The 13,570-nt window shown below is 41.0% G+C and overlaps 2 protein-coding genes across 6 annotated transcripts in view; both read left to right on the plus strand.

Annotated features, from left to right (window-relative positions):
• Positions 1–9,984: 9,984 nt before the first annotated feature.
• LOC109239200 lies at positions 9,985–10,416 on the plus strand. The gene has a single exon (XM_019405722.1). The coding sequence runs from the start codon at positions 9,985–9,987 to the stop codon at positions 10,414–10,416; it is 432 nt and encodes a 143-aa protein (XP_019261267.1).
• A 793-nt stretch (positions 10,417–11,209) lies between these two features.
• Positions 11,210–13,570, plus strand: part of LOC109239207 (phospholipase SGR2) — a 29,019-nt gene continuing 26,658 nt past the window's right edge. For 2 of the 5 annotated variants that reach the window (XR_002069861.1, XM_019405734.1), the window contains exons 1-3: positions 11,210–11,379; positions 11,789–12,039; positions 13,290–13,390. Coding sequence is in view for 4 of the 5 variants with exons in the window: in XM_019405734.1 (XP_019261279.1) it covers positions 11,835–12,039; positions 13,290–13,390 (306 nt within the window). In the remaining variant the exon portion in view is untranslated. Of the gene's footprint in view, positions 11,380–11,788; positions 12,040–13,258; positions 13,391–13,570 lie in introns of those variants that run through there. The other 3 variants (XM_019405731.1, XM_019405732.1, XM_019405733.1) reach the window with 3 other exon arrangements.

The following is a 13,570-nucleotide window of genomic DNA, read 5'->3' on the forward strand; positions in this document are numbered from 1 at the left end:
GCCACCAGGTCTCTGATGCTCGTACTTTACCTGTTGACAATTCAAACACCAAGCTACATAGGCAACAATGTCCTTCTTCATCCTCCTCCAGCAATAATGCTGCCGCAAATCCTTATACATCTTAGCGGCGCCCGGATGAATAGAGTACCGGGAACTATGGGCCTCCTCAAGAATCAACTCTCGAAGTCCATCCACATTAGGTACACAAATACGACCCTGCATCCTTAAAACTCCATCATCTCCCACTGTAACTTGCTTGGCACCACCATGCTGCACCGTGTCCATTAGGACACACAAATGGGGTTCATCATACTGCCGATCTTGGATGCGCTCAAATAATGAAGAACGAGCGAATGTTCAAGCTAACACACGGCTGGGCTTAGAGACATCCTACCTCACGAACTGATTGGCCAAAGCTTGAACATCCAAAGCAAGCGGTCTCTCACCGACTGGAATATACGCAAGACTGCCCATACTGGCTGACATTCTACTCAAAGCACCGACCACCATATTGGCCTTCCCCGGGTGATATAAGATGGTGATATCATAGTCTTTCAACAGCTCCAACCACCTTCTCTGCCTCAAATTTAGCTCCTTCTGCTAGAACAAATACTGTAGACTCTTGTGATCCGTGAACACCTCGCATGACATGCCATATAAATAGTGCCTCCAAATCTTCAGCGTGTGAACAATGGCTGCTAACTCCAAATCATGAACTGGATAATTCTTCTCATGAATCTTCAACTGTCGTGAAGCATAGGCAATGACCTTGCCATCCTGCATCAACACCGCACCAAGTCCAATACGAAATGCATCACAATAAACTGTATATGGCCCTGAACCTGTGGGCAAAACAACACCGGCGTCGTAGTCAAAGCTGTCTTGAGCTTCTGAAAGCTCGCCTCACACTCGTCCGACCACTTGAACTGGGCACCCTTCTGAGTCAACCTGGTCATCAGGGCTGCAATAGATGAAAACCCCTCCACAAACCGACGATAATAGCCTGCCAAACCCAAAAAACTCCGAATCTCTGTAGCTGATGTGGGTCGAGGCCAGTTCTTGACTGCCTCTATCTTCTTCGAATCCACCTGAATACCCTCTGTTGAAACAACGTGACCTAGGAATGCAACTGAACTCAACCAGAAATCACACTTCGAAAACTTAGCATACAACTGATTGTCTTTCAAAGTCTGAAGAAACACTCTCAAATGCTGCTCATGCTCCTCCCGGCTGCGGGAATAAATCAAAATATCATCAAAGAAGACGATCACGAAGGAATCCAAATAAGGCCTGAACACTCGGTTCATCAAATCCATGAAAGCTACTGGGGCATTTGTCAATCCGAATGACATCACCAAGAACTCATAATGCTCGTACCGGGTGCTGAAAGCTGTCTTAGGGACATCGGATGCCCTAATCCTCAACTGATGGTAGCCCGATCTCAAGTCAATTTTAGAAAACACTTGGGCACCCTGAAGCTGGTCAAACAAATCATCAATCCTTGGCAATGGGTACTTATTATTGATTGTGACCTTGTTCGATTGCCGATAATCTATACACATTCGCATTGATCCATCCTTCTTCTTAACAAACAACACCGGCGCACCCCAAGGCGAGACACTAGGTCTAATGAAGCCTTTATCAAGCAAGTCTTGCAACTGCTCCTTCAACTCTTTCAACTCAGGCGGGGCCATACGATATGGCGGAATAGAAATGGGCTGAGTGCCCGGAGCCAAATCAATGCAGAAGTCAATTTCCCCGTCGAGTGGCATACCCGGCAGGTTTGAAGGGAAAACCTCAGGAAACTCACGAACAACAGTCACAGAATCCATAGAAGGGACCTCCGCACTAGAATCATGAACATATGCCAAATAGGCCAAACAACCCTTCTCGACCATTCGCCGGGCCTTCATATATGAAATAACACTACAGGCCGAATGACCAGGAGTCCCTCTCCACTCTAAACGAGGTAAACCCGATAAGGCTAGGGTTATAGTCTTGGCATGACAGTCCAAGATAGCGTGGTAAGGTGATAACCAGTCCATCCCCAATATGACATCAAAATCAACCATGTCCAAAAGTAACAAATCTACTCGGGTCTCAAGACCCCCAATCATAACTATACAAGAACGATGAACACGATCTACCACAATAGAATCACCCACCGGTATAGACACATAAACAGGAGCACTCAAAGAATCACTAGGCATGATCAAATACGGTGCAAAATAAGATGAAACATAGGTTTATGTAGACCCTGTATCAAATAGCACTGAAGCATCCCTACTACAAACCAGAACAGTACCTGTGATGACTGCATCGGAAGCCTCAGCCTCAGGCCTGGCTAGAAGAGCATAACATCGGGGCTGGGCCCCACCACTCTGAATCACATCTCTGGGACGGCCTCCTGCTGGCTGGCCTCCACCTCTAGTGTCCTGACCTCCACCTCTAGCACCCCTACCTCCGCCTCTAGCTGGCTAAGCGGGCGGTAGAACACTCGGTGCCTGGACTATGGCACGGGAACCCTGGTGCTGAGAACTGCTCGGAGCTCGAGGGCAAAACCTAGCAATATGCCTCGTGTCGCCACAAGTAAAACAAGCCTTCTGTTGCTGGAACTGCTGACCCTAACGACCTGAATGACCACCCCGAAAACTCTGGAGCGGCGGTGCACTGATAGGAGCTGGTGGTGCACGGTAGGACTGCTGATCAGAATACTGCGTATGAGAACCACGGTCACCTGAAGCACCGTGAAAAACCTGAAGTGCTGACTGAAAAGGCCTAAGAGGACGGCCTCTACCAAAAGAATCCCTGCCTCCAAACGAGGCACCACTGAATCTGCCTGAATGACGAGGCCTCTTGTCAGACCCCTAACCACCCCCCTGTGATAAAACCATCTCAACCCTCCTGGCTACATTGGCCGCATCCTGAAAGGAAATCTCACTCCCCGTCTCCTTGGCCATCTGAAGTCGAATAGGCTGAATGAGTCCCTCAATGAACCTCCTCACTCTCTCTCTCTCTCAGCGCGAAGTATAAAAAGAGCATGACGGGCCGAATCAATAAACCTGGTCTCGTACTGGGTAACAGTCATAGAACCTTGCTGGAGACGCTCAAACTGCCTCCTATAGATCTCTCTCTAAGTGACAGGAAGAAACTTCTCTAGAATTAGCTGAGAAATCTGATCCCAAGTCAAAGCTGGTGACCCAGCTGGTCTAGCCAAACAATAATTTCTCTACCAAGTTTTGGCGGAACCAGACAAACGAAAAGTAGCAAAGTCGACCCCATTGGTCTCCACTATCCCCTTGTTCCTGAGAACCTCATGACAACTATCTAAAAAATCCTGGGGATCCTCAGAAGATGCACCGCTGAAAGTGGTAGTGAAGAGCTTGGTTAACTTGTCCAATCTCCACAAGGCATCAACAGACATAGCTACTCCATCGCTGGTCTGAGCTACCACACCCGGCTGAACTGCTCCAACTGGCTGAGCTGCTGGAGTCTGAAACTGGGGAGCCATCTGCTCCAGAGTGCGGGTAAAAGGAGTCTGGGCTCCTCCTCCAGCCTGAGAGACGGCTGGTTCTACAGGAAGCAAGCCTGCCCGGGTGACACTCTCCATAAGGCCCACTAGACGGAACAGAGCGTCCTGGAGTACTGGGGCAACAATGTACCCCTCTGGGACCTGAGCTGGTCCTGCTGGAACTGCCTGGGTTGGAACCTCATCGTTAAACTCAACCTGAGGCTCCGCCGCTGGTGCTGTTGCTCTGGGCTGAGCTCTGCCCCTGCCTCGGCCTCGGCCTCGACCTCACCCCCTGCCCCTCGGGGGAGCTGCTACTGGGGGCTTAGGCTGCTGATTAGTGGATGAGGAAGCGTGTGTTCTCGGCATCTGTAAAAGAACAGAGTAGAAATTCGATTAGCATTGAGAAACCAAACCGCATGACGGGAAAGAATAGATGCGAAGTTTTTCCTAACTCTGTAGCCTCTGGGGGATAAATACAGACGTCTCCGTACCGATCCCTCAGACTCTACTAAGCTTGTCCGTGAATTGTGAGACCTAAGTAACCTAGAGCTCTGATACCAACTTGTCAGGACCCGGATTTCCCACCCTCGGGAGTCGTGATGGCGCCTACTCGTGAAAGCTAGGCAAGCCGAGTATTGTAAATTTTTTTAAAAAAAAATTCATTACCCTTTTTATTAAGCATGTTCAACAATTCAAAGTAGTAAGTGATTAAACAACGGAATAAATTAAATAACCAGAAATGCGAAAGATGAAAACTTAATAGTTTAACCAAATACTGCTACATAATCTGAAGTACAATACTACCTAGAATTTGGTGTCACGATCTCACAGACTGTCTAAGAGTACTACAAATAAAGGATCTGAATAATAAATACAGGTTGTCTCAGAAATATATAGAAGAAACAGTAGAGAGAGATAGAAGGAGATGCCAAGGCCTGCGGACGTCTGCAGGACTACCTCGGGTCGCCTGAATGGACTGAAGACAGCACCCCCACTGCGGTCCAAATGCTCCGGTATCAGTATTTGCACACAGTGCAGAGTGTAGTATCAGCAAAATCGACCCCATGTGCTGGTAAGTGCCTAGCCTAACCTCGGCGAAGTAGTGACGAGGCTAGGACCAGACTACCAAATAAACTTGTGCAGTTAAATCATATACAACAGAAATAAAAAGCAGATATTCACAGTTAAAGATGGGGAGGGGAAAGCATGCTACGGGGAGTATCAGATAACAACAAAATACCAAAGAGGAATGTAAAGAAACCATAATTTAGTTGACAACAATAATGAGGAAAAAAAATACAGTGTTCACTTTCATTTCTTTCTCGTTGCAGGCGTGCAACCCGCTCCCATTTCATATATTACCGTTGTAGGCATGCAACCCGCTGCATTTTCATATATTACCGTTGTAGGCGTGCAACTTGCTCCCATTTCATATATTACCGTTGCAGGCGTGCAACCCGCTCCCATTTCATATATTACCGTTGCAGGCGTGCAACCCGCTCCGATTTCATGTATTACCGTTGCAGGCGTGCAACCCGCTCCCATTTCATATATCGACACCAAACATAGAAGAATCCCGACAAGGGAACAACAATACAACAACAACATCCCGACAAGGGAACAATAATATAACAACAACATCCCGGCAAGGGAACAAGAGTATGACAACAACATCCCGACAAGGGAACCAACAATGATAATCATCATATTAGACATGGATAAATCACAACGGAGTCACAACAATTACAATACTAGACTCACGGGCATGCTTGACACTGACGTATAGATACTCGTCACCATGCCTATACGTCGTACTCCACAATTAACACATAGAAAATACGACACAACTCCTAACCCCTCAAGCTAAGGTTAGACCAAACAGTTACCTCGATGCCACGAACACAATTCAAGCCTCAACTACCGATTTACCTCTTGATTCCACCACCAATTCGCTTGTATCTAGCCACAAGTCACTTAACTATATCAATAAATGCTAAATGAATCAATTCTAATGCATGAAAATAGGTTTTATAAAGTTTTTTCCCAAAAGTCAAAAATCGACCCTGGGCCGCTTGGTCCAAACCCGAAATTCGGACCAAAACCCGATTACCCATTCAACCCTGAGCCCGAATATATATTTGGTCTTGGAATCCGACCTCAATTTGAGGTCTAAATCCCCAAATTTCATTATTCATAGGTTTTACCCAAAATTCCCAATTCCACCATAAAACCCTAGATTCTAGGATGAAATCTTGTAAAAAGAAGTTAAGGAGTGAAAGAAATGAGTTTAAGATCACTTACTAATGTTTTGGAGAAGAAAGAGTGTTTGGAAAATCGCCTCCTATATTTTTAGGGTTTTGAAAAATGAAAAATAACTGAAAGTTCCGTTTAAATATACTCCTCTCAGACCCTCTCCGCGGACCGCATAAAAAGGACTGCGGCCGCGGAGATCCACCGCGGACCGCAAGAAATCGAGCGCGGCCGCAAAGGTAAGGCCTTGCCCCACCGCGGACCACAAGAAATCGAGCGCGGCCGCAAAGGTAAGGCTTTGCCCCACCGCGGACCGCATAATCCCCACGGTGGTCGCGAAGTCCTGACTTCAGAGACCTGCAACTTTCTTTGAACCTGCAACTTTTCTAAGTGTAAAAAAATCCTGGAACCTATCCGAAACTCACCCGAGCCCTCGGGACTCCAAACCAAATATGCATACTAACTCAAAAACATCATATGGACTTGCTCGTGCGATCACATCATCAAAATAACATCAACCACTATGAATTAAGCCTCAAACTCATCATTTTCCTCAAGGACACTTAAAGTTCATTATTTCTCAACCGGACGTCCAAATCACGTCAAATAAACTCCATTCTTCACCAAATTTCATAGTTATCAATTAAATACTATGACAAGTTTGTACCGGGCTCCGGAACTAAAATACGGACCTGATACCAATGGTTTCAAACATTAATTCTTTTATTTATTTCATAAATAATTCAGCAAAACAATTTCTTTCAAAAATTGATTTCTAAGGCTTGGGACCTCAGAATTCATTTTCAGGCATACGCCCAAGTCTCATATTTTACTGTAAACCTCCCGGGATCATCGGAACACAGATCCGGGTCCGTTTGCTCAAAATATTGTCCAAAGTCAACCATAATCAAATTTTAACTCTACAAATTTCTATTTCTCATATTTTCATATAAAAGCTTTCCGGATATACGTCCAGACTATGCACACAAATTGAGGTGAGGTAAAAGGAGGTTTTTAAGGCCCCGGAACACAGAATTTATTCACAAACCAAGTGATGACCTTTTGGGTCATCACACAATGAGAAACAAGGAAAAGAAGATGGATGGATAACAGTGATTGGTAAATCAGCAGCAAGGGCAGCCAAAGCTAAACAAAATGAGGAGCAGAACTTGGTTTGGAACAATGGATTCCAACCTCTGAGAAATGATCAAGTAAATAGTGATCCAGGCACAAGCTGTATGTAGACGAGGAGTGTAGGGGTGCAGGAGCTGTATCAAGACACTCATTTCATACCAGTATGAGTGTGATCATATGGAATGTTAGGGAGTTTAATAAAACTTATAAGCAAAAGAAGATAAAGGAATTTATAAAAGTAAATAAAAAAAGCAGTAATAGCTCTAGTTGAACACAAAATATAGGAACAGAAAACTAGTGATGTAATGAAGAAGATTGCACCTGGATGGCAATGGATAACTAACTTTAGTGCAATGAAAAAAAGTAGAATTTGGGTGATTTGGGATCCTAGAATCTATGTGTTAGATCCAACTGAAATTGATGAGCAGCTAATACATGGTCAGCTCAGAGCAGTCTCAAAGTTGTTTACAATTGGTTTTACAGCAATCTATGGGTTACATACCATCAAAGACAGGCAGAGTTTGTGGAGAAAGTTGAGAGAAATCCATAGTACACAGCAGGGGCCTTGGTTAGCAATGGGAGACTACAATGTTGTGTTAAATGACCAAGACAGACAACATGGCTCTGTGATTCAAGATATGGAGACAAAAGATTTTAAGGAGTTCATGAAGGATACTGGGATGAATGAGTTACAAACTGTGGGAATTAGGGAATATACCCGGACAAATAATCATACTTATAGTAGAATAGACAGGGGATTGGTTAATGCTAACTGGATGCTGACAATGCCAAGCTTGAAAATACAGGTGCTAGAACCATCTGTGTATGATCATTCTCCACTTAAACTAATGATTACACAGATACAGAGGAAGAAGAATAGGCCATTTAGATTCTTTAATTGTATAGCAGATCATCCTCAATTTATACAGCATGTTGAGCAAGTATGGAGTGTAGATGGAACAATGGTATGATGCAGGAAGTATGGAATAAGCTCAAAAGGGTCAAGGAGGTTATAAAAGGGATAAACATACAACATTACCAAGGGGTAGAAGATAGAATTAAACAAGCTAGGAAGGAGTTGCAAATTGTCCAAGAGAAGATGAGTGACATAATGCAACATCCGGACTTAATTGAGAGGGAGAAAACTTTAAAATGTGAATTAGAAAAATGGACACTGTTTGAAGAGAGTATCTACAAGCAAAGATCTAGAGTCCAATGGCTGAAGCTGGAAGATTCAAACTCTGCTTATTTCTTTGCACAAATGAAGAACAGGAATAACTTGAATGGTATTCAGGCTCTAAGGAATGACTTGGGGATTCAACTAATGCTAGAATAAGACATAGAGGCAGAAAAATTGGGATATTATAAGGAGTTGTTGGGTTCAAGAGCAACAAGTATCCCTGCTATTAATCCGAATGTCATGAAGATGGGAGCAATATTAAGTAGGGAGCAGCAGTTGCAACCCATCCAACCAGTGACCAAGGAGGAAATTTGGTTAGCATTGAAGGATATTAGTGACTTAAAAGCACCTGGCTATGATGGATTTAATGCAGTATTTTTCAGAAAAGCATGGAAAGTCATAGGAGAGGATGTGATTAAGGCTGTTATGGAGTTCTTTGAATTAGCTCAAATGTACAGACCTATCAACTGCACAGCAATCACTTTGATCCCTAAAGTAAGGAATCCTACCAGTATTAAGGAATACAGACCGATCTGTTGCCGCACTACTTTGTATAAAGTGATCTCTAAGGTCTTAACTAAGAGATTACAAAAGATGATGGATGCACTGATTGATAAAACACAGTCTGCCTTTGTTCCTGGCAGAGTGATAACAGACAACATTATTCTTAGCCATGAACTTATCAAAGGATATGGAAGGAAAGGGGTGTCACCAAGGTGTATGATGAAACTGGATATGCAGAAGGCATATGATTATATTGAATGGGCTTTTATGGAGCAGGTGCGGAATGCACTGGCTTTTCCAGAACAGTTTGTGAGATAGATCATGACATGTATGCAAAGTGTCACATATTTAGTCTTGGTTAATGGTTCATTGACACAACCTTTTGAAGCTAGGAAGGGGCTGAGGCAAGGGGATCCATTATCTCCATTTCTATTTGTGCTGGCAATGGAATATTTGACTGGAAACCTAAAGACTTTGAACCAGATTCCAGATTTCAAGTATCATCCCAAGTGTGAAAAGTTGCAAATTTTGCAACTTGGTTTTGCAGATGACCTTTTACTTTTTTGCAGGGGTGACATAGGATCAATCAAGCTACTTTATAACTGCTTCATGGAATTCTCAAAAGCTTCAGTACTGGTGATTAACAAGAATAAAAACTCAATATTTTTTGTAGGGGTATCACAAGATGACCAGGAAGCTATTCTGGAGTTTCTGGGAATCCAAAAAGGTGAACTGCTAGTTAGATACCTAGGAGCTCCATTAAGTTCTAAAAGAATATCAGTAGTTCAATGACAGCCCTTAATTGATAAAATAGTTGGCAGAATAACCTCATGGACAGCTAAATTACTATCTTATGCTGGAAGGATTCAATTGATCAAAAGTGTACTGTTCTCTATTCAAACTTACCGGGCACAAATCTTTGTGCTCCCAAAGAAGATCATAAAACTAATTGAGGCAATATGCAGAAGTTTTTTGTGGACATGGGAGGTTATATCTCTAAGAAAGCATTACTGGCATGGGAAAAAGTATGTCTGCCCAAATTAGTAGGAGGTTTCAATATTATGAGCATCACACTGTGGACCAAAGCAGCTATATGTAAACAATACTGGAACCTATGCAAAAAGAGAAAAACAAACTTTGGATTCAATGGATGCACAGTTACTACATCAAAGGTAGGAACATATGGGAAGTCCAACTGAAGCAAACATCATGGATGATGAGCAAGATTATGAAAGCAAAGAAGACATTTGAGGAAGCAGACTTTAATCATGAAGACATTAGAAAGATGAACCATTGTTCAATCAAGCATATATATCACAAGCTATGAGGAAGCTTCAGTAAAGTGAGTTAGAGAAGAGTTGTATGCAACAATGCAAGCTGCCCTAGGTGGACATTTATACTAACAATGATAGCAAATGGCAAGTTATATACCAAAGACAGGCTGAGTAAATGGGGAATACAAATTGATCGGGAGTGCGTTCTGTGCAGACAAGCAAGTGAAACTATTCAGCATCTATACTTTGAGTTCTCATATGCAGCTGAATTGTGGGGGAATCTGCTAGCTTGGCAAGGGATAAAAAGACCAGTATATAGATGGGCTGAGGAACTAGCATGTGTTGAAAAATGGCTGAAGAGGAAAAATGCAACAACTAAACTATATAAGATGACACTAGTAGCATGTGTATACTATGTGTGGCAAGAAAGGAATACCAGATGCTTCCAAGCTAAAGTGAGACGATGGGAGATACTTGGCAAGATGATTATACAGGAAATACATTGTCGAAGCAATAAGAATATGGAAAAAGCATTAAGTAGACTGGATCTGTACTCTATGTAAATAGACAAAATAGTATAGTAATAGAAATGTGGCAGGGGGGGGGGGGGGAGGGGAGGGAGAAGTATAGAAAGCGTAGGATATATGTAAGGTTTTTTGAGTTACTTGTAAATATTTCCCTAGTAAATGAAAGTTTTAATTACCAAAAAAAAGTGTTGAAACTAATTTTTTAATTAAACATTTATGTGTTTGGATAGACGTGCTGAAAGTGATAATAAGCAGTTGATTTGTTTGGCAGAAAAGTGCTAATAAGATATTCTTTTATTAAAATGATTAAAATACCCTTAAATTTTTTTATAAAATATTATTATAAATTAAGAAGTCTCTTTGTAAAGAAAAGTATGAACAAGGAATATGGACCGAAGAGAAAGTTAGAAAATTTATTTTGAGAAAAGTATATTATGAATTAAAAATATTACTCAGAATAAACTAGTAAAAGCATTGGTCAAACTAAAAGTGCTTATAAGCTGAAAAACCATAAGTTGGGGGTGACCAACTTATGACTTATGATCGAATTTAGTTTATAAATATCTAACTTATAAGCACTTTGGATGTCTACCAAATGCGTAGATAACCCAAAAATATGCATATAAGCCAGTTTGATGGACTTATAAGCTTAGCTAAACAACCTCTTATTTTAAAAAAAATAAATCAAAAGTAGTTTTGTTTCATCTTTGGTCACTATAATTTTTTTCTCTTCGTATTAGCGGTATTTGTTTATTGTAATTTTTAATTTCCTAATGGGGTTTAACAGAATATTCCTTCTAACTAATTCCCTTCTCGTTATTTCTTGCCTTTCCACCTACCGTTCTTCTCATTTCGATACAATTCCATTTTCTTCTTCTTCTTCTTCTCCCACACGACTCAATTTCCTCTTTTAAATTCTAAAGTTGACAGAAAAAAGAGTTACAATAATATTCCTCTATGAGAAGAGAATCCAGAAAACCCTTTCGGCGTTCCTTTCAGGTAAATTTCTTTACAAAGTCTAGATGCTATCTTCAATTCAACAATTCGCGTCCAAAAGCATTTTTCTGTTGAGGGGATGGTTTAATTCAGGCCCTTGAATCAGTTAAGCCTTTGTTTAATGAATTTGCAAAACAATTTCAAGAAATAAAGAAAAGCTCGAAGTTTTCAGCTGGGCAAAACCTATAATTTTTCGAGTTGATATACTTGACTGAGATTTCTGAATTGTATTTTGCTAATACCGATGATGCATACTGTTAAGTTATATGCACTGACAATGTAATAATTTTTTATAGCATTAGTGTAATTTAACATGTTATAACAGGTTATTAAGTAAAGCTGACTACGTTTTAAGTGACCTGATTGTGTAGATATTTTCTTACACTGTGATCTTAAACTCTTTCTTTTGAAGGTATAGTTGACTGGTAGAAAGGTGTTTGGACTTTGGGAGGTTGAGCATGGCATCTGTTTCCGGGTCTAAAGGTGGGGTGGTTGATGAAACATCTCCCGATTTGTTGAAGAACACACCGTCGAATATTAGAAGGTTAGCAGATGAAATTGAGCACTTAGAGGGTAGGCAAAAATACCTTGCTCAGACTACAAGTCCCTCAGATGGTGGTGATGTTCGTTGGTATTTCTGCAAGTTGCCTTTGGCTGTAAATCGTATGTTTTTGCTCGAACTCTAAACCTTTTAGGTCCAAATGTTGGCATTCATCTTTGCAAATCCATCTTATAGTCATTTGAGTGCTTTGGTTTGATCTCATTGAATTTTCTTGCTTTTCGGTTCTCTGCTGGTTGAAGCAGTGACGAAACTAGGAATTTCGCTAAGTATGTTCAAGATTTAATATGTAAAAATAAATAATTTTTGATCTATATATGCAGTATATAGATTTTTCTATATACACAACATAATTTTGGACGAAGGGTGTTTATGTGGCTCCACTACTGTGTTGAAATGCTTGTAGTGGATGTAGGATGTGGGACACATTCTCTTTTTTTTTTTTTTTTTTTTTTGGTTAAGTTAGTTAAAAGGTGAGAATAGAACACAATGGAATACCACTAGCTGGAACTACGGCTTAGTTGTGTTGTTATACGTACGTTTGGTCTTCTGTTTGTTAGGAGACTTTTTAGATTGGTGGGAGACTTGTATGACAATGTATCATGTGAAATTTATAGAATCCCTAGCTTTAGAGAATTCGTAGACCCTAAAATACCTTAAAAACAGATTATTAAAATGAAATAGGCCTGAATAAAGCTGAATGGATGTACAAGATTCATATTGTTGTAGCCAAGTTTTGGACTGAGGCATAGTCGAGTAATTGAATTGAAATAGAAGGTCGTTGATACATTTGCTCAAAGGAGGACGGCCACGTATTTGGCTCATGATATCATTCCACTTTGAGACTCTACCTTAGGAACAATCAGTTGAAAAAGCAACTTGCTAGTTTTTTCTTCTGTTTATGCTTTTGCTGTTCATTCTATGGTTCGGAAGATTTGTTCTTCTCCAAATGTTGCACTCCTTTTGAAATCAATTTCTACAGCTTCAAAATAAAAGATGCCAGGACTAAAAAAGCATACATAAGCTTTCTCAGTAGAACACTGCAGATTCTATAAGTCAGCTGTAACAGTAAGTGAAATTAAAGCATAGATTCAATGTTCTGCAAAGGAGTTCGTCATACAATCAGAAACTTTTTTTAGTTCACTATCATACAATCAGAAACATTAATCCTGACGAGTCAGCTTGTAGTTTCTGGTATAAAGTGTATTCATGAGTCAGAAATTCTGCAATAAGACGCAGATCTTCTTTAAACTTATAAGTCTATTTATTATAGATTTGTCAGTTACTATGAGCATGAGCTGTCGTATTCATGTATAAATCTAGGTTGTCCTTTGTGGATTTCACTTTTGCACAGAGCCAGCTGCAGCAGTCCCCCAGGCAGAGATAGTGGGGAAGGGTGATTACTTCAGATTTGGCATGAGAGATTCTCTTGCAATTGAAGCTTCATTCTTGCAGGTAATGTTTTCTGACTGGTGTTTTGTTTATTAAGACTTAAGAGTACTCCTCATCTGTAAAATAATTAATCTATGACCCAGTTAGTACATGAATTGTTGGTCGAGATAAAGATTTATTGCTCCATATTTACTTCACCTCTGCCTGATTATGCAAACTTTAAGTTTAAAAATGGTCATCATG

The sequence above is a fragment of the Nicotiana attenuata genome, unplaced genomic scaffold (assembly GCF_001879085.1).
Source record: "Nicotiana attenuata strain UT unplaced genomic scaffold, NIATTr2, whole genome shotgun sequence".
Lineage (NCBI taxonomy): Eukaryota > Viridiplantae > Streptophyta > Magnoliopsida > Solanales > Solanaceae > Nicotiana > Nicotiana attenuata.